At 45.9% G+C, this 27513-nt stretch overlaps 1 protein-coding gene across 3 annotated transcripts in view; it reads right to left on the bottom strand.

The window, feature by feature from the left end:
- The window catches only part of TTC19 (tetratricopeptide repeat domain 19), a 217180-nt gene that overhangs the window by 42801 nt on the left and 146866 nt on the right, over positions 1 to 27513 (bottom strand). For all 3 annotated transcript variants that reach the window (XM_078679988.1, XM_078679987.1, XM_078679989.1), the window contains exons 4-5: positions 13233 to 13271; positions 9080 to 9136 (exon numbers count right to left, since the gene is read on the bottom strand). In XM_078679988.1, the coding sequence (XP_078536114.1) occupies positions 9080 to 9136; positions 13233 to 13271 (96 nt within the window). The remainder of the gene's footprint in view (positions 1 to 9079; positions 9137 to 13232; positions 13272 to 27513) is intronic.

The following is a 27513-nucleotide window of genomic DNA, read 5'->3' on the forward strand; positions in this document are numbered from 1 at the left end:
TTAATGACGGCCAATACTTCTTCCCTGGTGAGGGGCTCAGAGAGCGCCTCATTCCATTCTGCTGAAACATGGGGCAGTGCTTATCCCTCTAGATAGTTGTTTTGCGCAGTAGCGTCAAGGTTATCCCCTGCATAAAGATTCTTGTAGAAGGTCCCAAATAGCTCAGCCTTCGCCTCGTCCTGATGTGTCACTCCCCCCCAAACCCCCCCCCCCCCCCCCCGAGTGTCATGAATTCCCCCAACGTATTCCCGTTCCCTCTTGTCCCGAAGCTGCCTGGCAAGGTGTCTCCCCACCTTGTTGCCCTGGGAGTAGGAAAGACGCTGTAGTTTTAGCAGGGTGTATTCGGCCCTATTATTATAGTGGGCCCGGAGTTTACCTCTGATGGCCGTTAGCTGCCGCAATCCTAATCTGGAGGGGTTTTCTTTATGCGCTTTCTCTAATGTGGAGAGCTCTTCCTCTAGCTGCTCTCTTTCCCGACAGCGCTGCGTATTAAGAGCAGCATTCAGTGCCATGCAGTGCCCGCGAAAACACGCCTTAAAGGCATCACATGTGGTGAAGACCGAGGTGTCCCCTGGGTCATTAAGTGTAAAAAACTCCGTTATAAGTTATGTTATGTTATGTTATGTTATGTTATAACAGATTTCTTAAGCGCTCTGTCACCAGAGGTTTCCTGGCGCTAATTGGATTGGGAAAGAAGGGGAGGAAGCAGGGGAACAAAGGAATTTAGTGGGGGAAAAGTGTTGTTTTTAGGGATTTCCTGAAAGAGAGGAGGGAACAAGATGACTTAAGTGCGAGAGGGAGGGAGTTCCACAGCCTAGGAGCTAAACAAGAAAAGCTGCGGCCACCTGATCTTGAGAGTTTGAAACAGGGGACAGCAAGGAGAGAGAGGTGAGTAGACCTCAGGGTGCGAGGGGGACGATAAGGAGTGATAAGGGCCTTGAGGAAAGCAGGGGCGGGACCAGTGAAAGCTTTAAAGATCAGACAGTGAACCTTGAAAGTGATTCTTTCGTTCACTGGTAACCAATGAAGATGGCGTAGTAAAGGTTGGGCGAGGTTAAGTCCTCGCAAAGTGTTACAGGAGGGTTTGTCCCGGACCAGGGAAGCCGGGAAATACCATCTAGGGCTGTCCTTACTCTTCGCGCCCCACCGGAGGCCCATCGCGAGCAGGCTATGGTCGGAGACAGATAGTGGGAAGATCTTGGCCTCGCGGAGGTCCCCTCAGAGGGACTGACTCAGGAAGAAGTGGTCAAGTCGAGAATAAGAGCGGTGTACGTGGGAGAAGAAAGTGTAGTATCTAGATTAGGGGTATAGGAAGCGCCAGGCATCAAAAAGGCCCATGTCAGAAATCTTTTGTTGCGTGTCGGGGGAAAACGTGCCCGTGTCGGATCTTTGTGAGTGAGTGCTATCTAGGTCCTTCTGCCACACTAGATTGAAGTCCCCCATGACGATCAGCGGCCCATCAGCAAAATCTCCGACTTTCCCCACCAGGGTTTGGAGGAAGACATTTTGGCCAGTGTTAGGTGCATACAGCACAAGGAAGGTGCAGGGTCTGCCCCGCAGGAGGCCCTTAACCATAACCCAGCGCCCCTCCCTGTCACTCTGTACTCCCAAAGGTTGGAAATGAAGGGTCGAGCGGAACATAAGGGCCACTCCTCTCTGGTTCGTGGTGGCGGAGGACCTATATATCAGCGGGAACAGTTTGTGCTTAAAGAGTGAGTCCTCTGATTTGGCCAGGTGGGTCTCCTGGAGGCCAACTATGTCTAACTGATGATCAATGATATATTTCCAGATCTATTGGCGCTTTTGGGGAGAATTCAGCCCCTTAACATTTCACGTCCCTAGAGTTAGTGGCATCATTGGAAGTCTCTTTGATAGCGCTCCTCAAGGGTCGCCCGCACCAGCCATCCGTGCCGAGTGGTCGAATGACTGACTCCCCCACCCTCCATCACCTTCCAGGTCACGAGTGTGGCATGCGACCATCCGATCGTACCAATACCAACCCTCTCTGAGTGGCTCTCCGCCCCGTATGCCCCCTCACCCCCTTACCGGCCCACCTTGCTCGTGAGTACCCCTGAGTCAGCTCTCTGATTAAACCCCTGCTACCACCACTACCCCCCTAACTCACCCCTCCCATCCCCCCAACACCCCCAAGAGAAAAACACAATACACATAGCAGAAGAAGACAAGTCTCATGGACAGGGGGACATGGCACCAGTCAGTTGTCTTCCAGTTCGTGACATCGACCTCCCTCACGAGCATGGATAGAAAGCACAAATGTTACCTCGTAGTGGTAGCCCCCTCCGGCGCCTGCAAATGGCCCTCTCGGTCTCATGAGGCCGCCTCACCGTCGTCCGTTTCTGTGTCAGTAACCAGGGCCACAGAAGCGACCGCGGCACCCCTCTCCTGAATTCTTGCTGATAGGTCGGGCTTCCCAGCCGACACAGGTTTGCCCACTCTCTGCCACTCTGCAGAGCGTCATCTTCGCCTGCTAGTTGAGCTGCTGTCTCCTGACGAGGAGTCAGGTCGCTCCAAGCCCAGAAGATCCAATGCCACCGCCAGAGAGCGCACCTGAACCAACTTGTTCTGCCAACGGAAGATGAGACGGAATGGGTGCCCCCAGGAGTAGGGCACTTTTTGCTCTTGTAGATATGTAGTAACTGGCATGAATTCCCGCCGTTTTTGTAGAGTAGAGGCCGCCAGATCTTGGGTTTGCCTTTTCTAGTACTCTTTGCATCAGGGGTATTGGTGGAAAGGCGTAAGCATATGTCTGTGACCAGTTGAGTGAAAGTGCATTTCCCTTTGACAAGTGGTGTGGAAACCTTGTGGCAAAGAGTTGGCATTTCTTGCTCTGCGCTGTTGCAAACAGATCTATCACTGGTGTCCCCCAGAGGTTGAAAAGGTATCGTACTGTTTTCTGTTTCAACTCCCATTCGTGGAGGCATTTGTTTTGTCTGCTCAGCTGATCCGCTGTAATGTTGTCTACTCCTGGTAGATGTACTGTTTGTAGATTGAATCTTAGAGCTACTGCCCATTTCCAGATTTGCGGGGCAAGTTTGCTCAGGGGAAAGGACTTTGTACTTCCCTGCTTGTTCAGATAGGACATAACATTGTTGTTGTATTGTCTGTTTGGATTAGGATAGTCTTTCCCTGGATGTAGCTTCTGGAATGCTTTCAGTGCAAGAAAGGCCGTTTTCATCTCCAGGAAGTTGATGTGTTTTATGGAATCCTGTTAGTTTCATTGACCACGCACTTTGAGCTGGTTGTAATGTGCTTTCCAACCATTGAGGGATGTGTCCGTGGTGATTGTCACAGATGGTGTTGGGTTCCTGAAGGGTCTCCCCTGTGCTATGTTGTTGGATGCCCACCATTGTATCTCTACTTGCACCTTTTGTGTAACAACCACTAGATCCTGCCAACTCCCTGTGGCTTGAGACCAGCTGTTGGTAAGCCATTCTTGGAATGGGTGCATGTGCATGCGGGTGTGAGAGATAAGTGGGATGCATGATGCCATCATGCCCATGAGTTTCATGACCTTCCTCACTGTCAGAGATTGTCCCCTCAAGTAGAGGGTCGCTTCTTGAGATATAGCCTGTATCCTTTTTTTGCGTTGGGTACGCACTCGCACTCCTTGAGTTTCATGACCTTCCTCACTGTCAGAGATTGTCCCCTCAGGTAGTGGGTCGCTTCTTGATGTATAGCATGTATCCTTTTTTTGCGTGGGGTACGCACTCGCACTCTTTGAGTTTAGTCTTGCTCCTAGGAAGGTTTTATCCTTTTCTGGTTTTGTTGAAGATTTATTGTGGTTTATTGAGAAATCCAGATCCTGTAGGGTTTGGATGACTGTTTGAACATGATTGTGGTATGTTTGCTTTGAGTGTGCCCTTATGAGTCAGCCGTCCAGGTAAGGGATGGACGTGGATTCCCCCCCTTCTTAGGTGTGCCACCACTGCGGCTAGGCATTTTGTGATGACATGTTGGGCACTTTATCCCAAAGGGAAGTACTTTGAATTGGTAATGTGCTCCGTTCTGTAGGAACCGCAAGTACTTTCTTTCTCTTTTGTTCATAGGGATATGCAAGTAGGCGTCCTTGAGTTCTATTGTTGCCATGCAGTCTCCCTTCTGAATTTGAGGGATTATTTCTTGGAGAGTACACATTTTGAAGCGTTGTGTTAGTATGCACCTGTTTATGAACCATAGGTCTAGGATTGGACTTAGGGTTAGGTCATGTTTTGGTACTAGGAAGTACGGTGAGTAGTTTCCTTTGAAACATTCCTGTTTTGGTACTATTTCTATTGCTTGTTTTTGGAATAGTTCCTTGATCTCTGAATTTAGCTGTGTTAGTTCTGATCTCAGAAATGTTCTTGTTTTTGGTAGGTTTGCAGATAGTGTCTTTGTAAGCTCTATGCAATACCCGTACTTTACCAAATTTAATATCCAATTGTCTGTTGTGCCATTTTTCCACTGTTTGGGGTAAAAGGATACCCCCCCCCCCGGTGTTTGTGTGGGTTCTTTTCTGTGAGTGAGTGAGTTAGAGCCATTTCCTCTTCCTCTGGGGGTTTGGTCTCTGCCTTTCCCCCGAAATGGCTGCTTCTGCTGTTGTTGCCAGTCTTGTAGCTTCCCTGTTGACTGGATTGTTGCCTAGTGCTATGGCCTTACGGTTGCTGTGACATTTGCTGTCCCTGCTCAAATGCACCTCTTCCTGTGGTCTTTCTGTTGTTGAAACCACCTCTTTTAAAGGAACCTCTTTGCTGTACAGCTCCCATCGCCCTAGCAGTCTCGTTGTCCTTTTTTATCTGCAGCAGGGATTCATCCACTTCTTTACCAAACAGTGCGTCCCCTATTGATGATGGAAAATTGAACCTCCTGGTTGTATCCTGATATTCTAAACCTGGCATGTCTTCTGAGGGTGGTGCCTGTGCACATTTGCCTACTAGCAGTGTCTAAAGCATCAATAGCTGACTTAGGCATGTATTGGTCACTTTTTTACCTTCCTGGACAATAGACCTTGCTTTTTTCTTGTCCTCCTCATGCAATTTGAGGATCTCCTTTATTTTGTCCCATTGTGGGGGGCCACATCTGTTTAGTAGGGCGTTGGAATTTGCATTGCACCACTGTGTTGCAGCTTCATTTTCCATTCTTCTACCCACCATGTCCATTCTCTTACTCTCCTTTTTCTGGAGGAGGGCTGGTATTGAAGAATGCATTAGCCCTTCTTCTGGCTTTGGTGACAATAATTGAACCTGGCACTGTGTTTCCCTGTATATACTTAGGGTCTTTTGAGGAGGCCTAATATTTCTTCTCAACCCTGGGTGTCACACCCTTGCTTCAAGCTGGTTCTTTGAAGGCTTCTTTGCCTTTAGCCAGTATTGAGTCCCCTTGATGGCAGGGGCTAGGGGGTTTCTTTTTCGAGGCCAACTCCGAAATGGTCTACTACCCTATTGACTAAGCCATTGTAGAAACCTATGTTGTCTGGTGGTATTGCTTTCGAAATAACTGCATACCTTCTTGTCTGGGCTCTCAGTGTCGAGGTTGTTCCATGAATTCTCGAAATTTTCCGAGATTTCCTCTTCCTCCAGTAGCTCCCCATATTCCTCGGGCTCTTCGTCGCCAGGTTCTTGGGTTGGGGGTGAGTCGAATATACCTTCTTCTTATTTATTTTATTTATTTATTTTGAAAGTTTTATATAGCGCGAACAAGATCTTCGCAGATATCAGAGCGCTTTACAAGTACAAGGGGGTGATAGAGTAGTAGTTGAGGTAGTTAGGTACAAGGTGCATAGTTACATAGGTAGGTCAAAATACAAGAGGTAGGTCGCAAGTGAGGTAGTGTCGGTACAAGGAGCATAGTCAAACAGTTGCGCCAATAATATAAAAGTACAAAAATAAGGAGCATATACTTGTTTAAGCGTGCTTAAAATGCTTTTGGAGATAGCATAAAGGCATAGTTGAGGTAGGTGTGTGCAGGGTGTATAGTCACACAGGTGCATCAGAAGTACAAGAGTAGGGATAGTTGAGGTGGTGTAGGTAGAGTGTGCAGAGTTAAACAGGTGCGTCAACAATATAACAAATATACAAAGAGGGAACGAATACAATCAAATAAGTCGATAATACAAGTAATACAAATAGACCAAGGGGTCAGGCAGGTAGTACAGGGCGGATTCATGAGAAATACAGAATAATAGATCATGTGTATTTAGCCATGAGGATCGCTTTTACTTCTTTCTTAAAAAGTTTGTTGGAGGAGATGAGCCTGATTCCACTAGGGAGTGCGTTCCAGATCCTGGGTGCCATTCCTGAAAAGGAGCGTTTATAAGTTTTTTCCTTCCGAAATCTTCGAGGCTTCAGCAGAAGATTGTTTGTGCTTCTTGTAGTTCTAGAGCCCCCAGAAATAGTCAGCTTTTGAGTGAGGTAGGCGGGTGAGTTCATGTGTACAGCCTTGTGCGTCAAGCAGGCGATTTTCAGATGTATTCTGGCTTCAAAAGGTAGCAAGTTCAGGGATTTAAGGTCAGGGGAAATGTGCGAGTGTTTTTTTGAGCCAGTGATGAGTCTCGCTGCAGCGTTCAGAGACGCTCTTAGGGGTGCCGTTGTAGTTAGGGGGAGCCCGCAGAGGGCGGTGCTACAGTATTCTATGTGCGGGATGACTATAGATTGTACTGCAGTTTGGAAGTCTTTGGCTGGAAGGTAGGGTTTAAGTTTTCTCAAGGTATTGATTTGGAAGTTCGCTCCTTTGGTTGCCTTGCTGATGTGCTGCTGCATGTTGAGATTGGCGTCAAGTGTTATGCCTAAAGATTTTGCTGAGTCTACTATGGTAGGTTGTACATTTAGAGCCGTTAAGTGCTTAAGCCATGTTTGAGCCGTAGAGATTTTTCCGGGAGGTGAGATCAGGAGGAACTCAGTCTTCAGCGCATTGAGTTTGAGGTGATTCTCGGCAAGCCAGGATTGGGTGTTTCTGATCGTGGTGTTCAGAAGCATGATGTCCTTGGGAGATTGTATTTTGAGATAAAGTTGGGTGTCGTTGGCATACATGTGAAAGTGAACATTGGATGTTTGTAGCAAAGTAGTGAGAGGTTCCATAACTAGGTTGAACAGTGTTGGGGAGAGGGAGGATCCTTGAGGGACGCCCAGCGATACAGGTACCGGAGAGGACATCAGGTTGTTGCTTTTGAATCTTTGTGAGCGGTTGTGTAAAAAGGAGGTGAACCACTTGAGAACAGTCCCAGATATGCCCATTCTTGTGTTTAATAGATCGAGTAAGTTCTCATGCTTAACTGTGTCGAATGCTGAGGAGAGATCAAGAAGGATGAGGAGGCAGGTATTGTTTTGGTCTAGGATTTGGAGGGCGTCGTCAACTATGTGAGTCATGGCAGTTTCGGTACTGTGCCCTGCTCGGAAGCTTGATTGATGAGCGTTGAGGAGATCAAACTTATCTATGTGTTTAGTCAGTTGTAGCTGTACGCATTTTTCCAACAGTTTAGCGAGAGTGGGAATATTTGTAATAGGGCGGTAATTGTTTAGATCAGAGGGGTCTGCTGTTGGTTTTTTCAGTAGCGGTGTGACTTGTCCGATTTTGAGGGCGTTAGGGATGGATCCTTCTCCCTCGACCTCATACACCTCTTCGGCGTCAACGTTCTCTGGTTTGGCAATTGTGGTTTTAGGTATTTGAAAATCTTTCAGAGAGGTGTCGAACTCCTCCTTCGTTTGGAGAAGCTTTGCCATTTCGTCCTTGAGTCTTTTCCTTTTCTTTTCGACCTCGAGAGCTCTCTCGGCGTCGGAGATGTTCTCTTCTTACTAGCGGCCACGTCTTGTTTCGATGGCGTAGTGCTTTTCTGTGTGGGTTCGTGTTCAACCCCTGGCTTCGGTATTTTTCCCTCCTTGGTAACCTTTGGTTTGGTTCCTTGGGGTTCTTTTAATCGTGGCTGACCTTCCATCGCCTTTTTGCTCGACGTCCGTGCTGCCTTGGGTTGCGCCTTATGTTCGTGGCCCTTCAGTTCCGACAGATGTATATGGTGTCTTACCTTATCCATTTGCTTAGTTTTTTCGCTTGCCTTCTTGTAGGCATGGTTTTTTTTAGAGTCCCCTTCTAGAACTGTCGAAGTCCGATCCCTCGTGCATCGATTCTGCTGGTACTCCACGTTTTTCCTCCTCACTGGAGAAGCTCAGGTCTTTGAGAGATGTTTTCTTTGTGGTCTGCGAAATCGTGGCGTAGTGGGCCTCTGTTTGGTTTTGGCGGCTTCTGAGTGATTTTGACAGGAACTCCGCGCAGGCCTCACAATCCTTGTCCTTGAGTGATCCTTTGGCAGGCACAGGTTGCAGACGTCGTGTGGGTCACGTTGAGCGTACTTGTGGTGGCACTTGAGACAAAACTTGAAGGGGATATTTTCCATGTCCCCTACCTCGCCATTTATGGACCAACGAGGTCCTCTGTGGTGTCGTCGCCGGAGCTCTACTCTTGTCCCCGGTTTTGCATCGATGAAAGATGAGATTCACTGTAGCCTTTTTTAGGTTTTCTTGATGTTTTTGGAGAAAAATCTTCGAAGCTTCCAGACCCAACAGCGGAAAAATAATCTGAAGATTGGCTACCACACACATCGACCTCCAGGATACCGTCTGACGTCACACAGGGGACGTACCTGGCACCAAATGGTGGTCGACAATGATCAAAACAAGGGAAAAAAAAAAGACAATTCCAGACCCAATTCCTACATGGCAGAATAATGCACAGCATGTGAATCCAGAAAGGACTCACGCTGCAAAACCATCACTTAATCGTTTAGTTCCTGGGTGAATGTCCAGTTGCCTCGCTGGCAGCATCGGGCATGGGCCAGAACAGCTTGGACGCACACATTAAAACTCACATGCCAAAGCTCAAAATAAAGCCCAATGGTGCTTCTCACAGATATCAAATTAATATGTTTGTCATAAGTTTTCTACCTGTTAGAGGCATTAAGGGATGAATATATCAAGTAAATGAAACAGTGACGACTATTCCTTCATTAGCGTCAGACATGGGTATCCTAAATGATGTAGTGATACAGACAGCATGAAGAGATCAGCTGCATCATTGTTGGTTAAACACGTACCTGCGTTGTGTCAGCAGCCAGCATTAAACTCATTACTACCTTAAACAACTTTTCTGCCTAGGAAAAAGTAAAAGAAAAACGGTGTTAAAATAAAATTATGTTTCAGATCCCACTCAATAGAAATCATTTTAATATGGTACAGTTTTATCACCATCTTTTAGGGGCAGTGTTTTGATCGGGTGCTTCTACTTTAATTTTGAGCTTTGCTACATAATAGTTGTCACTCTTTGTTGAATATCAAAGCAATAAGTGAGAGGTTGCTGTATCTCGATTTACTGAGGTAATGGCAAGCGAGCTCATAGCTACTTACGTAATATTATCCACCTAATCAAATTATGTTTGCCAAAATAAAAATCAGAGGCATTCTATACCATTTTAGCGAAGCAGTCTGGCATGGGGTCAAGGACACCATGTACCTCACTATTACGTATGCAGAAATTGTTTTCTCAAGGATATCTATGCTCTCTCACATTTACCTAATAAGGACAGTGAGAAAATTACACAATATACACCTCGTGAACTGGCATAAATACCAGGTACTCCCATTAGCAGATACTCATGTTAAAGCCCTTGGAAGGAAGAACAGTTGAATCAGACCTCCTGGGATTTCCTATGAGACTATGGGTAACAAAAATCTCTTCAGCGGGCACTCAAGATACTGAGGTATATCACCACATACTTTCAACAACTCCTACATATACTTTCTTGCCATCTTAAATCTTCCTTTCCTTCTCTATTTTCACCTAGACCTTCTAAATGATGCTACCACATGAAAGTTAGACCATGCAACTGGCTGATGAGCATCAAGCTTGTAGAAAGAAGCCCTTACTCTATCCATGTTGCCCTCGCAGTAGTCAGCAGTAAAACAACCCTCATTTTTTGTTTGAGAACTTGCCTAATAGTTTCCCTGGGATGGGAAGCAAAATCAGTCATATTTACTATCATATAAGTTCTCCTCAGGCAATTAGTAGTACGTGCCTACAAGGTATCACTAGGTTGCACCCTTAAAACCAATTATCACTGCATTGCTGGGACGTGCAACTCATGCTCTTAGTCCTATGGGTGATTGCGGCAGGATATGGTGAGGAGGAGAATCCAGGGAGAACTAAGCACCTTTTGGTCATCCATATATTCAACCTTGAAACAGCACCAGTCTGTTCCTCTTCCAGGGCGATGTCCCTGCAACTCCCTAGATTGTAAGGGGGAGAAAGGGGCCATTGTGAATGTCAGTAATTGAGTGAAGAAGCCTTTGCGTTTTAGCACACAACTGTATCATAGTCCCGGTTCCCACTATGACACAATTTGCAACTGAGAGAAAGTCGTATTATCTCCCTTGGCACAGATTAAAATCACTGGACTTCATTTAACCATTTTGGGGCTAGTTGTCAGAGCTACGGAACCCTAGCCTCTGTTAGCTCGGCATCACTAACTAAAGACTCCGGTCAAGCTGGAAAGCATTTTTCGTCACAAGTAACAGAAGCACTTCCACCTTACTATGAATGTCACCAGGACTAAATTGCCATGGCAGAACAATTGGCATCCTTTTTCTGTTTTTGAAAGTGGGGGTATTCCTTACAAAACAAAACTCAGCGTCCACGTTTTGGGGGTTTCCTACCTGTGCATTGGTGACAATATGCTTTTTTTCTCTCTGGTGCCACCATAACTTGCATGGCAGTCATGGGCAAGAACACACAGCATTGAAGACACAATCTCAGCAGAACAGGTCTTCTGAAACGGTTTAGTTGAAGGTTTTATGGCAGCTAAATTGCCATATAGGGGTAGGCGAAACAAAGCAGTAATTCTGACTGGGGCAAGTGATCGGAACGATGGGTAAAACTAAACATTCTCCAATTATCACAAAATTCCTAGCTACAGCCCATCACTAGGAAAGAATAGGATAGTATTTGTAAATCGCATTAAACCAAAAAGTGTCAAGGCGCAAGGAGAGAAGAAGATAGACTAGCAGCAGCCAGCTAAGAGGCAAAGAGCCAGGTCTTTAGGTGTTTCCTGAAGGCTGGAAGCGAGTCAGCCGTGGTAATAGAAGGGGGCGGAGAGTTCCAAAGTTTAGCGGCCGCCACAGAGAATGAGCGGCCACTCCATTTGGACCTGCGAAATCTGGGAGAGACAAGTTTCTTTTGAGTGGAGGATTTCAAGGCTCTCCCTGGAGTGTACCACAGAAACATGGTTTCAAGGTGTGGTGAGCCTTTGCTATAAATAGCTTTGTACACCAAGTTCAGAGCCTTGAAGGAGATGCGCTTCCTGATGGGAAGCCAGTGCAAGGCACGGATACCTTCACTGGCGGACTGGTGTTTCGGGATGTTAAGGACCACCCTTGCCGCCGCGTTCTGCATCACCTGGAGCTTGTTCAAGGAACCTTTGCTGATATTAAGGTACAGAGCATTGCAGTGGTCTAACCGGGAGGTGACTAGTACAATGATGGTGGGCCGAAATAGCTACGAAGGGATAGTCGGCAAAACTTTCTTCATAATTTTAAGGATCTAAAAGCAGGTACTGACTGTTCGGTTCACCTGGGCATCAAAAATCAGGCCCTCAGCAAAGAGGAACCCCAGATTGTAAGCCGTTTGGACCGGAATAGGAAGGGGACCACAGTCTGCGGGCCACCAAGCAGCACACCAAATGGGGATCTGAGGGCCAAAGACCAGAACCTCGATTTTGTCCGTATTGATTTTAAGTGAGTTGTCCTTCATCCAGCATATAAAGGACCTGCAGATGTTACAAATTTGACTAATCTGTAAAATATGCTGGCAAGAGTAAATCTGGTATCAGCATTGCTGGCAGCAACATTTCAACATACTTTATGTGGGAACACCTGGAGCAAACCTTGTTTTTGCTGTTTACTACCGGACAACACTCAAGGAATTTGTTTAGAAATTAACGTTTGGTGTGTGGCGTTACTGGCATGTCTTCCTTTATTGATTAGAAATGGTGGTAATGATAAAGAGGAGAAAACACAAGCTGTCAGCCTAGTACCTTATTCCTCGGAAGCCCGCAAACTCAGCAGTATCTCAAGGTTCATTTCTCGGTCCCACCCTTTTCAATACTTACAGGATCCCTCTGGTCAATGTCATCCACGCACACAAACAGCCTCTCATACACCTATGACATGCAACTCTCAGGCAAGACCCCCAACACAAGGAACAAGTTCACTAGCATGCATGACCAAAGTCGCTAACTGGATGAAAGGAAACTGTCTCAAGCTCAACATAGACAACACAGAAGTAGTGAACTTTGGCAAGAACAGCTCCACTGGTGGCCAGCCGAACTCAGTCCCACAACCACCACTCACACCAGGAACCTCAGAATAATTAGCAGAAAACTGGACATGCTGCTATTGTATTCAGTTATCACATCCTGAATGCTAAGAAAAATCTTCAAATGGCTCCTAGGCAACACAAGAAAAAGTCACTCATGCCCTAGTCACTAACAAGTTGGAATATGGGAACACCATCTATGCCAGTATCTCCAAGCAGCTCACCAGACTACAAACCATCCAGAACATGAAGCCAGACTCTTACTCAACTTCCCAAGCAGAGATCACCTTACAGAGCTCCACTAGCTTCCAATATACAAACCCATCCAGTTCAAGCTCCTCACTCACACGTTCAAGACACTACACAACGTAGACCCCCACCTACCTGAACAATTGCATCTCCTTTTACCAAACACAAGACAACTCCACTCCACAGGACTCCTACTCACACATGATGCATACATTAAATAAGACACTGGGAATGTGCCTTTTCTTGCATCGCTCTTAAAGCATGGAATGACTTCCCAATTCACATCAGAGCCTCATCCTCCCTTCTTGAATTCTGCAACAAGCTGAAGACCTGCCCTAACCACCCTGCCCTATGCATGACTAGGTACACACACTGAGGAAGCCCTCATAGAGAATAGTGCACTATATAAATGTATATAACAAAATAGGTCCTGAGTCTCCATTATCAAACATTTTCTTCTGTTCATCACCCCAAAAGTCAATGTCTAACCAGAGGGGCATACTCGATCTGCAGAACTGCTGTTGCCTGAGAGTGTATGAAGAGAACATGCCAGAAGATGCCAAACAGAGTGCAAAACTGCACCTCAAAAGGCCGAGCTAGACTTGAATGTGCACGGCGATCACCATACTCACACTGTCATAATGACCTCTCATAAGTGCCAAATTAGCCATCTGGAAAAAAGAGCAAAATAACTGAATTATTATTTTGCATTTTAGGTAGTTAAAAATAACAGGTTAGGATTGAACCTCGGTAGTACAATACAAATAAATCAGGCCCAAAGTCTTAGAAACAGACTCTCAATTTTGTAGAGTAAGTGAATGCCACAGAAGCTCTTCTGAAGTTCCCTCCTTCACAAAAAAACTATTATGAGGCAGCAGGGTGTTTACATGCATTATCATGGTTTGACATTTAATGACAGGGTCTATCAGATGACATACAAATAGTAACTACTGAAGATGGGCCAGTAATTTGTTTCTTTGAATAAGTAATTCTTTTTTTTAAATGTTTTTATTAAATCAAACATCTTCTCAACATATAGGACAGTGTTTCAGTCATTGAGTACATAGTTATTCAATTGTTTATCTTTGGATACACAAGTTTGATTTTTTTGAATAAGTTAATTTAATCCATTGCATAACAGATAAAATAGTCAAAAAAACATACTAAACCACAAGAATGAGTATGTTACCTGAAAAGCTCCAATTGCTTCCATGTTCAGTTAAAAAGTTTTTACATAGAATGTTGCGGCAGGCCCTTGTGTCAAAGTACAAGAAAGTAGGGCGATTTTAGGTAATGTACAAGACGGCACGCTTTTCCCGGGGACCGATCAATGCAGACAGTATCCCCAGAGTTCTATCCTATTAGTTCTCCGGCTCAGTGGCCCTCAACTTTTAGCAGCATGTGTTTAGCCCAAGGGCCAGTTGTTTAATAAAGTGCATATGCTCTGTGCAATAAGTAGCCTAAAGCTTCAAATTCATGTTATTGGTGTCTCTTTAGTCAGTAAATCAAACCCCAAAGATAGTCCACCTTCTGGTTCTTCGTCCGTTTCCCTTTGGCAGGATGGGTCAGTATCTTTTAACAATTTTATCTAAGTTAGCCTGTATTCTTATTTCTTTGCATATCTCTGTCTGTCCTGATGATCTTGTTTAAGATCAGTTCTAACTGCATCCATGCATTATTTCTTCCACCACCATTCACTCACTTATATCCTTGTGACATAATTTGAACAATTTACATCTATCTTGTTTCCAGTGACCTGCTATGCATCATTAAGCCAAGATTAGCCTCAATGCTGTAAAATGAAATTGCATGCGATTCTTCTTTGGACAGGGGTGTAAGCCCAACACAGAATGTTTAATCTCTAGATTAGTCATGTTACCCAATGCTGTTTGTTATACAACCACAGTTTTCCAGAATATTTGTACGGTCCTACGCATTTAACTCATATGAAGTAGATCAGCGCCATTTATCAACATCTCTTACATTTTACACAGCTAATGGGGCATATTTTGTGCTGGTTTAAGATATATCCTATGAAGATATTTAAAGTTTGAGACAGAAATGTGGGTAACTCAAAGCTTTCAGGACATGTGCCATTATCCTGTTTTGTTCGTCATCTGTAAACACTGCAGTACAGTTTCTGCCCCACTCAGTCCTGACCTGCAGTTCCTGTTGGTTGTATGTTCGAAATACCCATGCATTAACCGCGTATGTATTTACAACCGGGTCCGAACCACAAATGCGTCTTTACAACACATTCCTTTACCAAACATCATTACAACAATCTCCTTAGGGAAAGCGCTGGACTTTGGAATAGTACAATTTACTATTATAACTAGTCTGCGCAACAGTAGGGAAAGTGTTAGACTTAAAGCCCAACATCCGTCAAACAATGCTTTCCCTTAGGCAAGTCATTGTAGCGACTTGTGTGGTTAAGGAATGCCTTGTAAAGGTACATTTGTGGTTCGACTGCGTTGTAAAGGCACTGCGTGGTTTGAGACGCATTGTAAAGGCCATTTCCTTGTTGCAAGGTGCCATGTAGCAGAAAACGGGCAGCCCGCCTGGATTTGTTACCAACTCCAATATTCTGATTGATTCCGGTGGCTTACCAGGGAACTCTTCCCTGTAATGTGTCTTACCCTAAAAAAATATAACCTATAGCTGTAGTTCCGTCATATAAGCCTTCCTTTGTGTTGTACCCAACCATCCTTATGCTTTAGGCTTCAAATAAGCATATTAAGCTCTCAGAGTCCCCAAAGCGGGACTATTTTTGAGAACTATGTCTTTAGGACACATCTAAACTTGCAATCTCATAATCATTCCATACGAGAAAAGTAAAAGACCTCTACTTACCATGGGAGAAACAGAAACCGGAATTCTATGTTTCAAAGGCAACCCTTTGATAGTATGTGCTCCCTTCTGTGGTCTCCAAGAGACATTCCGAAAGATGCTGTAACAGATGGCAGGTAGGAGCATTCTCTATCCAGTGCTCCTAATCCACCATGTTGTGCAACAATTTAAAAGTTCTTATTCTAGAGCTGGTTACTGCCTATAAAAGAGATGTGGCTATACTATCCAGCTCTCAGAAGAATCTCATGGGGATCATGCACAACTACCCCGGAATGGCAGATACCGGGGCAACACCGCCCTCTTTTATATCGCTATTCTGTCGACCATGGAACGGGGTAATTCTGACCAGAATGACTGTGATTCTTGCGCTATGGCTAGAACATAATCCTCATTTAGTTTGATGTAATTTTCTCAGTTATGTGTCACTCCTATTACCAAGTATCAGGGATGCTGACCTCTTCATCTCAGGCCAACCCCCCCAAATGAAACAGTCTAGGCTTGGATCAGTTTGTACAAAGATCAGGCAGTCTGCCATAGTCAATTAGTATTTCTAAGCGAGACAATAGTGTACCTTAAGTAAAGTGTCATCAGCATACTGTGAAATAACATGTCGTGTGGCTGTTACCTTAATCTCTGCATTATTTCAATCTCACTCTGATTATATAGGCCAGAGGTTCCATCACAAGAGTGGACAGGATGGGTGACAACGGCATTCTTGTCGGGAGCCTTCCTCTAGGGTGAAGCTATTGGATATGATCATGCTAATCTTGACCCATGCTAGGAATGATGAATGGAGAAACATTTTCTATTAGAGAAGAGAGCATGGAACACATTTCGAGCCTACTGTGTTAAATGTCCTCTCGATATCTAGGGAAGCCACCACGTAGTCTCCCTTAGCCATGTCTAGGAAATACTGCACATACATCAGTCTTCGCAGATTATGCATGATACTGCGCCGCAGGATAAACCCCGATTGACCTGGATATACTAACTCTGTTATCATACCCAAGTATCTGGCTTGCTATTGAAGATTTTAGTATCGACTGGGATCACTGTTAGTTGCCTGTATTATTTAAAATCCACCGGAGCCCTCATTGGTTTAGAGACCTTGGCAATTGAAGCCTTTCTCAAACTGAGGGACTATGTCCCCCACCCAATATCCCCCAAAGAGCTCCTTACATTCCCCCTGCTAGCCTGTCCATTAGCACTCCAGAAAATGCCTGGTAAAACTCTGTAATACATCCATCCGGGTCGGACCATCTCATGTTACATTAGTCCCAGCATGGATTAGAACTCTTCCTTTAACTACGGGATCCATCAGACCCCTGTGTGCCTCTGACAACTGTGGTAATTTCATGCCTAGAAGGCATACATGGATAAGGTGCAGGTCTGTGGCTTCAGCCTTTAAGTAAAATATTTCCAGATGTTCACAGAAAAGTATATTAATTTTCATTTGTGTCAATTCTAGTTCGCCATTATGATGAATTATTTGCAGGGTAGGTTGCCTCTTTGTCACCCTCTAAAAGAGCATATTTAACATCGTTCCTGATCGAATGTATAATTTCTGTCTGCATGTTGTACATACAATTTACAAGATCTCAATTAAATCATTATAAATTAGTTTACTGTCCAGTAACATCTCTACGAGCTCCAGTTTGTGCACATCTTCTTTTCAAAGAAGTCACTGCGTCTTCTGCATTTATTTTTTGATGTTGGCACGTAGTGGCTGACTTGCCCCACATAACTTCCCAATTCATGCCCCTGTCACCACCAACAACTTTACTGCTCCCAATTCTGTTGCTTTAGTAGAAGCTACAACCCAGTTATTTTAGAAATGGCCTTTTAGTATTTTACCTATGTCATTGCAAATGGCTGCATCCTGTAAGGATTCCATTCATGTTCAAGTTCAAAACATTCAAGTCTAACGTTTTGTCCTGTATATAACAGGCAATGGAGTGACTGGTCTAACAGTAGTCCAACACGTTTATAAGAATCTGAACGTCTATCTGCAATAATGGCAATTATAAAAATGTAATCATTCCTGCTAAGTAAACCGTGAGGGCTGTCAAGAAAAGGGGAAATAATTCATCACAGGGATATGGTTCCTGCCACATATCTAAGAGGTCATATCTGTCAGTCATCTCTTTCAGTTCGGCAGCAAACCTATTTTTGGAGGTGATATGTCAGTCTCTCCAGACATTACACAGTTAAAGTCACTCGATCATAACATCCAAGTGTCCGGCACAGAGTTAAAATGTATATTGGTATTTAGAAAAAAATACAACAGGAAAGTTAGGTCACAAATATTAGAAAGAAACAGCTCTTTACTATTTAAGGTACCCTAAACCATATTTACCTTCTGGATCTTGGAGCACTGGGACTTTCTCTAGGGGACTCCATGCAGCTATACACACAACAGCCCCTCTAGCCAATGAGGAGTAATACAGCTCCGCTCACCATTTAACACCAATTTATTATATTGCAGCCTATTCAAATGAGTCTATTGGAGAAAAGCTGTATCCACTTCCTGTGTTGTGTTTTCAAGCAAATAGGCGCACTGTCGCTTTTCGTAATTATAATGCCTTGTACACTCTCTGTTATGACACTCACCCTTCCAGCCATTAAGGAAGAGAAACCATACATGTTAGCCTATTATTTTCAAACACGGTCTTTGTCACCGCAACTTCAAATAAACTTTAGGGATCTCAAACATCGACCAAGTAAAACCCCAGAACATCGAAACAGCTGCTTCCTAACCCTGAAGCAATGCACTTCAAAGCTGTGTTGACTATAAGAACATTTTAATTCACATGGTTCCACAAATACAGACATTCTCTCCCCTCTACGGATTAATTTCTCAAAACTACCATGATGACCAAACCCTTAAAACATCAACAGAGCATATACTTCTGGTACATCTTGGGGCCCACTTCCATTGTGTGAAGCTCCATACACATCACTGTTATACCCTCAGGCCAATTTTTTTTTTTATCCTTTATTTTCAGGTTTTGTCAGTGATACAACAGGTAAGGTGCATTTATATTCACACAACACATCACATAGTCATCAATGCGTACATGTAGCCGGACACAGCAACAGGGCAAGAAATACATATCAATATAATCTCACAAGCAGTACAAAAAGACTTTCCCCCTTAGGTTTCAGTCCGTTCAGACATGTGAATTTCGCAAGGCAACAAAGCTAATCAGTAATACAGGTGTTCAGTTTGGTCCAGTATAGAGTGAAGTACTCACGCATGGTTAAAAAGGCCTTAGGTAAAGAGCAAGCAATCTCAATAGTCCGAATCCTTCAGGCCAATCCATCTTAGCCTGCATTATATCATCGAGCAGCCACCACCCAGTCTTGTACTCTGTTCCTAACTCCTCTGTGCCATATCTTTTATGAGGACGTGCTGTGTGCCATTACATGAAAGCATTATGATTGCGACGAGTGTGGTGTCTCTGCGTTACTGGGGTCAGTTCTCTCTAGTAGATAGCACTGCAGTGGAGCCCAGATATCAGCCGGTCTTGAGGAAACCGGTAGTAGCTCAGCATAGGTAGCAATCTGTTCCTGACAATATGTAAGATCTTGTAGCCAAGTCTTAAATTTGGGGGCTCTGCCTCTTCCCCACCTAACGCCACTCTCCTTTTAGCCACAAGGAATGCTAGTGCAATATATTTACGGTGTATTGCCTGTATCGACTCTACGTACCCCAACAGGGCAAGCACTGAGGAGGGTTCCACTTCAGTATTTACCATCTTAGATATCGCTCCAAACACCTGACGCCAATAGGACTGCACACCCTCACACTCCCACGCCAAATGTAAGAAGTTGGCCCCCGTGGTAAACCCCGAAAGTGGTAAACCCCGAAAATGGAGTAGAGTGTGGGGACCCTGGAATGAGTACCGCGGACATATATGTACACCACCTGTACTAGATATCCCAGATGTTCCGTTATCTCCCTGAGCCTACCTTCCAATATCGTCTTACATATGTTCTGTTATGGATTTCTCCCTTCTCCCCCCCCCTTTCTTTCCTTACCTGCCTTGAATATGGACTGTGATGTGTTGTTTTTCCTTCCCCGTCTTGGAATCAGTACTGTAAATGGTGTTTCCTTTTGCCTTGCATTTCAAAATTTTCAATAAAAATAAATATAAAAAAATAAAAAAATAAATAAATAAAAAAAAGATGTCGGCCCCCGGAGCATGACATCTGTCACAGGTGTCATTGTCACGTAGGTGAAACCTGTGCATGCGGACCGGAGTGTAATATAGCCTGTGTATAAATTTGTAGTGTATTATTCTGAATTTGCTGCTCGATGAGACGCGCTCAGTTTGTTGTAAGCAAAATTCCCATTGCTTATCCGTGAGCTCAGCGCCTAATTCCTGATCCCATTTTACTTTAGCTGCAAGTCGCGGCCTGTCTCTAAACATATCTACTGTTCGGTAAATTGTCGAAACTAGCTTTTTAGGAGTTTCATCCTGAAGTAGACGGTGTAGTGGTGCAAAAACTTCAGGTTCATTAGGAAAGTCAGGTGTAATTGATTTCCGTCCTTGTCGCAGTCGAATGTAAAGGAAGGTGTCAAGAGGAGACGGGCGTGTGTCAGAGCATAGATGGTCCAACGCACAGAATGTCCCTGCATGGTACAGGTCCCCCCATGTTGTGATATGGAGGCATTTAGTGAGCTTGTGGAAGATTGTCTCTTGTAGCAAGGGCATGTCCGGGTGATAGGTGAGTGGCAATAACGATGAGTATATCATAGCCGCATCTAGCATAGCTCCTAGTCGAGCCCACGCATTAACAGTGCTCATCACCGTCAACGGCGTCCGATCCCTACCCTGGGAAGGGGTGTATAATGCTCCTTCTATTGGGATTGGATGAGCAAGCCAGTGCTCTGCCACTACCTGGGGCATATACCGAGGCTGGTATATCCAGAAATAGGCATAGTGTGATTGAGCAGAATAATAATACATTTCAAAATCGGGAATACCAAATCCGCACTGATTGTAAGGTCGAATGAGAGTATCCCATTTTAATCGGGCCGTCTTTCCTCCCCACACCAACCGAGTGAGTTCTGACCTAAGCTGTTGGAAGAAGTACCTTCCAGGATAGAACGGTACATTCAGGAAAAGGTGAAGCAATTGTGGCAAAATCACCATTTTTATTAAAGATGCTCTGCCTGCCATCGACAGTGGTAGTGTGATCCACCTTGTGATGTTGTCAGTTATACGGGTCATGGTCGTGCCATAGTTGATCCGTAGTAATTCATCTCTTGTACTCTGTTCCTAACTCCTCTGTGCCATATCTTTTATGAGGACGTGCTGTGTGCCATTACATGAAAGCATTATGATCGCGACGAGTGTGGTTTCTCTGCGTTACTGGGGTCAGTTCTCTCTAGTAGATAGCACTGCAGTGGAGCCCAGATATCAGCCGGTCTTGAGGAAACCGGTAGTAGCTCAGCATAGGTAGCAATCTGTTCCTGACAATATGTAAGATCGTGTAGCCAAGTCTTAAATTTGGGGGCTCTGCCTCTTCCCCACCTAACGCCACTCTCCTTTTAGCCACAAGGAATGCTAGTGCAATAAATTTACGGTGTATTGCCTGTATCGGCTCTACGTACCCCAACAGGGCAAGCACTGGGGAGGGTTCCACTTCAGTATTTACCATCTTAGATATCGCTCCAAACACCTGACGCCAATAGGACTGCACACCCTCACTCTCCCATGCCAAATGTAAGAGGTCGGCCCCCGGAGCGTGACATCTGTCACAGGTGTCATTGTCACGTAGGTGAAACCTGTGCATGCGGACCGGAGTGTAATATAGCCTGTGTATAAATATGTAGTGTATTATTCTGAATTTGCTGCTCGATGACACGTGCTCAGTTTGTTGTAAGCAAAATTCCCATTGCTTATCCGTGAGCTCAGCGCCTAATTCCTGATCCCATTTTGGTTTAGCTGCAAGTGGCGGCCTGTCTCTTAACATATGTACTGTTCGATAAATTGTCGAAACTAGCTTTTTAGGAGTTTCATCCTGAAGTAGACGGTGTAGTGGTGCAAAAACTTCAGATTTCAGGTTCATTAGGAAAGTCAGGTGTAATTGATTTCAGTCCTTTTCGCAGTCGAATGTAAAGGAAGGTGTCAAGAGGAGACGGGCGTGTGTCAGAGCATAGATGGTCCAACGCACGGAATGTCCCTGCATGGTACATGTCCCCCCATGTTGTGATATGGAGGCGTTTAGTGAGCTTGTGGAAGATTTTCTCTTGTAGCAAGGGCATGTCCGGGTGATAGGTGAGTGGCAATAACGGTGAGTATATCATAGCCACGTCTAGCATAGCTCCTAGTCGAGCCCACGCATTAACAGTGCTCATCACCGTCAACGGCGTCCGATCCCTACCCTGGGAAGGGGTGTATAATGCTCCTTCTATTGGGATTGGATGAGCAAGCCAGTGTTCTGCCGCTACCTGGGGCATATACCGAGGCTGGTATATCTAGAAATAGGCATAGTGTGCTTGAGCAGAATAATAATACATTTCAAAATCGGGAATACTAAATCCGCACTGATTGTACGGCCGAATGAGAGTCTCCCATTTTAATCGGGCCGTCTTTCCTCCCCACACCAACCGAGTGAGTTCTGACCTAAGCTGTTGGAAGAAGTACCTTCCAGGAGAGAACGGTACATTCAGGAAAAGGTGAAGCAATTGTGGCAAAATCACCATTTTTATTAAAGATGCTCTGCCTGCCATCGACAGTGGTAGTGTGATCCACCTTGTGATGTTGTCAGTTATACGGGTCATGGTCGTGCCATAGTTGATCCGTAGTAATTCCTCTCTGTCCTTTGCCACGCAAATACCTAAGTATTTGAAATCCTCCTCACACCAGGCAATGGGGTAATCTAAAGCAAATTTCAACGTGGACGTTGTGAGGGGAAATAAACACGATTTACTCCAGTTAATCTGGATGCCAGAGAGATTTCCAAATCGAATAAACTCTCTGAGGATGGGGTTCAAGTTGTGGCTGGGATCGCGAATATATAAGGTGATATCATCCGCGTACATTGATATCAAAATCTGTCGCTGGTTACATTGCAATGCTTTATCCTTATGATGTTGCCGCAGTTTCGCCGCTAAGGGTTCAGTGGCAATTGCAAATAGTAGGGGCGACAAGGTGCTGCCCTGTCTCGTGCCTCTTGTGACGGGAATTTCTGGGGACAGTCTCCCATTAACAGTTACTTTAGCTACTGGGGACCCATAGAGCAGTCTAATCCAGGATAGGAATATAGTCGGGAAGCCCATTCGTTCTATTACCTTGAACACATAGTCCCATTCCAGGGAATCGAAGGCCTTGGTGACGTCTAAAAATATAGCAGCCATGGGTAAGTCTCCGTGGACATTATTCATAATCGTAAAAAAAGTACGTAGGCTGTGAGATGTTGCCCTGCCAGGGACAAATCCCGATTGGTCGGGTAAAATCAGATTAGGCAGAAGGAGGTTGATACGTGTAGCAATAAGTTTGGCTAGTATCTTCACGTCACAGTTTAACAGCGACAGGGGCCTGTACGAATCGCAACTATTCGCCGGTTTTCCTGGTTTTAGCAAGGACGTGATAAGAGCAAAGCGCATGGATGGGGGGAGATGTCCTACCTCCAGTGCGTCTTCATAGACTTCCCGCAATATCTGGGCCATGAATTTAATGTAAGTTTTATAAAACTCCACTGGGATTCCATCTAATCCAGTGGCCTTACCTGATTGCAAGTGCATTATAGCATCGCGCACTTCGTCCAATTCAAACGGAGCATTTAAAAAAGACCTCTGTGCGTCACTCAGCCAACCTAAGGATACATCCTCCAAATAGTCTTGCAGATTTAGCTCATCAGCTCTCGTGGTAGTGTATAATGTGGTGTAATGTGTAACAAAAGCATTAAGAATTTGTGCCGTGTCTCTATATACCAGCCCATCCGATCCTTCAATTTCCAGTATAATGTTTGGTTGTTGCAGCAACCTGACCGTTGCGGCAAGTGCTTTCCCGGGCCTCTCACCTTCTCCATATCGGCGAGCTGTCCAATGACGCCCTCTAAATTTGGACTCTCTATTAGCCTCCTCAGTGTATTCTGTGAGTTTTCCCCGGATGTGCGATAATGTTATTCTATCTGGACAATTTGCCAGGGAGCCTTCCAGAGTTTTAAGTTCAGCTTCCAGGCTATTTAACCTTGTCAGTATGCTTTTAAGTACCCCTGACCCTTTTGCAATGCATATCCCTCTTAGGGTTACCTTAAAGGCGTCCCAAATAGTTTCAACATCTTTTACCGAGTCCTTATTGCGCTCAAAGAATTCTAAAGTCTGTTCTCTCAACTCTTCCTGAAACACGGCATCTACAAGCATTGTAGGTTGCAGACGCCAGGCAGACCTCGGCGGACCTAGGTCCTCCGTCCTCAATGTGATCTTCACAGGCGAATGGTCAGAGTAAGTCCTAGCCAAATGTTGTGCCCCTACGAGCGCAGGGCAGAGTTGCGGAGATATAAACACGTAATCAAGCCTTGCCCAAGACTGTGCTTGTGCTGTGAAGTGGGTGCCCTCTCGCGTAGTGGTGTGAAGGTGTCGCCATGTATCAATCAGGTTATACACTTTAATCACCGTGTGCAATGCTGTCCTCGCTTCAGTGTAGTGATGGGGGGCTGGGTGCGACCTATCGATGGTTGGTTCGTGTGCTATAATAAAGTCCCCACCCCATATTATGTGATCAGGGCCCGTGCCTATAACAGTGGCCCATAGCTCAGTAAAGAATTGAGGGTCATCAGTATTGGGACCATAGCAGCATACCATAGTGACCGCCATGTGCCCCAGCCTCCCCCACACCACACAGTATCGTCCTTGAGCGTCTTGCTTATCACCAACCAAGGTAAACGGAGTGCCCTTTTTGATAAGGATCGCCGTTCCTCTAGCATATGTCGAGTAAGAGGAAAAAACTGCATTAGCCGCCCACCTGCAGGCAAAGGTGTGTCCAGTGCGGGGTATGAAATGTGTTTCTTGCAAGAAAGCGATATGTATAGCATGACGGTCGAGATATGACAACACCTGTCACCTCTTCCGCGGGTCTCCTAGCCCCCGTACATTCCACGAAATAAGGTTTAAATCAGTCATTGCCATGTGCAGTTTGCTTCACATTGGTATCATTGCCCGCATGTCTTACTCAGCCAGGTAAACCATCTGACTATGTTGTGATATGTAGTGTCTATTGACTGTACAATACAGGAACTATCGTGTCTCGGCATCCATGAATCGCAGCTGTTGCAGTAGTAACCAACAGTCCAGTGTGTGTGTCTCAAATGCATCGTGTTAACAATCCCTCCCTTCCCGCCCCGCCCCAGTCGTTTCCAAATCACCTCCCATACGTGAGCAGCCCAATTATGATCATAACCATCTTGTAGAACTGTTGCAAAACCTCCCATAACAACATACATTACATTTGTTCTCGAGTTGACTCTCTCCCCGCCCCCTCCCACTGAAGCTTCCCCAACTTGCCAGAATACCCCTCCCGTCCCTCTCCCACAACATTTGTTAAACTCCCCAGTAACATCAGTGCTTCAAACGTAAACATTGGGGAATTCCCGTTGGGGGACATCTAGAGGTGTGCATACCCCACACCCGTCACCTTTGCCCTTCAACCTGATCGACCCTGGGTGGGCTTAATCAAGGGAGTGGTGTGCTGCCTGGAATACGTTACCACCAACAGTCCAATACCCGTCCATGGTATCTCGATCATACAGCGTCAGTCCTCCACGATATGGGTCACCTTCAGTTCCGTGTGTGCAGTGTCTCAGTCTGGAAAGCGACGCAGAGGTGCATCGACCGTTAATTCAGAGTTCGTCATCTCTTTCCTGTTCTTCCTCCGGCTGTACCCCATCACGACCTCCATTCCCACGGTGCACTCGACGCAGATTCTTCAAAAAGTCATCTACTTGTTGCGGGTTAGTAAAGAAATGTTGCTTCCCCTGGTGTGTCACGCGCAGCTTCGCAGGATACAATAAAGCGTAGTCTATTTGCACTGCTCGTAGTTTTTTCTTCACTTCCATAAATTTACGTCACTGTTCTTGCACCATTGGTGTAAAGTCAGGGTAAATTGAGAAGGCCACACCTTCATAGGACAGATTTTGGTTGTTACGTGCTGCTTTTAGCGCCACATCGCGGTCCCCGTAGTTGAGAAGTTGCGCAATGATGGGCCTCGTTGGGGCCCCAGGTTTAGGCCGTGGACCAAGAGAGCGATGCGCCGTTTCCACTATAAATTGCTTGGAAAATGCCTCGGACCCAATCGCAGAGAGGAGTAGTTTTTCGACATAATCTTCCATGCGCCCCGTGTTTGTGGATTCTGGAACGCCCATTACGCGGAAATTATCACGCCTGCTGCGGGCCTCCAAATCCTCGTCCTTCGTGGCAGTGACCCGAAGAATATTGTCCATTCGTGCAAGCTGTGTGGTATGAGAGGCAGTGGTGTCATCATTGTCAGAGATCTGTCGCTCTGTCTCTTTGATTCTCTCTTCATGTATATCCAATTTATGCGCAATAGCGTCCATTCTGGAGGACATACGATCCACCTTGTCCACAACAGTAGCGAAGCCCTGCCTCATCTCTTGCACCAACTGCTGTATGTCCATACTGGAAGAGCTGGGCCCTGTCCCCGTTGCCTGCGGACTACCGGATCCTCCAGCTTCCATTGCCGGTTTCTGCCCTTTTTTTGCAGACGTGGATTCAAGGGTGAGCTTTGACTGACGATTGTCCGGTTTGCCCATAGTTGGGCTAGTACTAGAGCCCGGAGCATTCAACGTTGTACGGTTGGTATTCTTTCTCATGGTAAGGCTGGAACCTTGTGTCATAGGCGCAGTGTCGTCCGTCCGCTACCCCCTACAGCCAAGCGTTCGCGTCCCCGAAATGTAGGTGATGGCGTTCTTCAGCCGGACTCAAGAGATCCGTAGTATGCTGCGGCAACCTGCAGTCTCGTTGGAGATTGGGCCAGAGCGTTTGAGGCCCATGCACCAGCGCCGCCTTCTACGTGGCTACGCGTTATGCTGCAGATCTCACTTGAGTTAGAGCCACTCTCCCAAGTCGTGTGAACCGCTGTCCTCGGTGTTATCGCTACCCTAGTGGTGGTATAGGCAACGCTAGCTGTGGACAACGCCTACCTCCGTGTCCATTGCAGCGTGTCAGGCAATGGGCTCTCCCGCGTATTTGTGTCAGAAAGAGCGGTAGAATCCCGTCGTTATCCGATGCCTCTTCCCTGCGCAGTTTTTCAGTCAATGACGATGTTAGGCACGGTCTGACCTCATATGCTCCCGAGGCGCTTCTGTATGGTCCAAAACAGGAGCATCACTCTCCGTCGTCGTTTCGCCACTCTCAGCTGCGTATTCAGTTTGCGGGGTCTGTCGCAGTGCTGTCCGCACTGTAAAAATCAAGCAGGACTGATCACGGGGGTTCGGCACGGGCACCCCCTCCCACGCAGATGTATCGCCTGACCCTGAGTTGGCTCCACAGCCCACAATGTCCCAGAGGGTTCTACTCCGGGTATAGTCCGCAAATCCCCCCTGCATGGTTGTTGTCGTTTCTCCAGGAGGGGGGATATCAGCAGGGTACAGCTCGGGTCCTTAGAGATGCCCTGGACATGTAGGCCAGCCTGCCATCAGACGTCGATTTATGCCTGTGTCTGTGTGTCGTCGACACTCGAGGCGGGGGCCGCCCTCGGTCTGCAGCTTACGTGCTGTGCTGCGGCCTGTCGCAATGCTAATCCCCGCAGGGCACTCCGCCTCGGGGTCCGGCAGCGCCGACAGCGCACCTGAAACCAGGGTTGTGTAGGGTAGTGGTTTGCCCCACGAGTCTCTTTAATGTCGTTCGGGTCCTGACATCTCCCACATCCAGGCGGCCAATATCCCAGCGTTGACTGGCCCACCGATACGCCGTGTCTCAGGCAGTCCAGCTCCCTTGGGCCGTCGCGGCTAGCCAGCCAGTTACGGGGGTGACGTAAGATACCTCACCTTGCGCCCACGCTGCGACCGATGCTCCCGGCCTCGATTAGTGTC

Source organism: Lissotriton helveticus, chromosome 3_1 (genome assembly GCF_964261635.1).
Source record: "Lissotriton helveticus chromosome 3_1, aLisHel1.1, whole genome shotgun sequence".
NCBI classification, from domain to species: domain Eukaryota; kingdom Metazoa; phylum Chordata; class Amphibia; order Caudata; family Salamandridae; genus Lissotriton; species Lissotriton helveticus.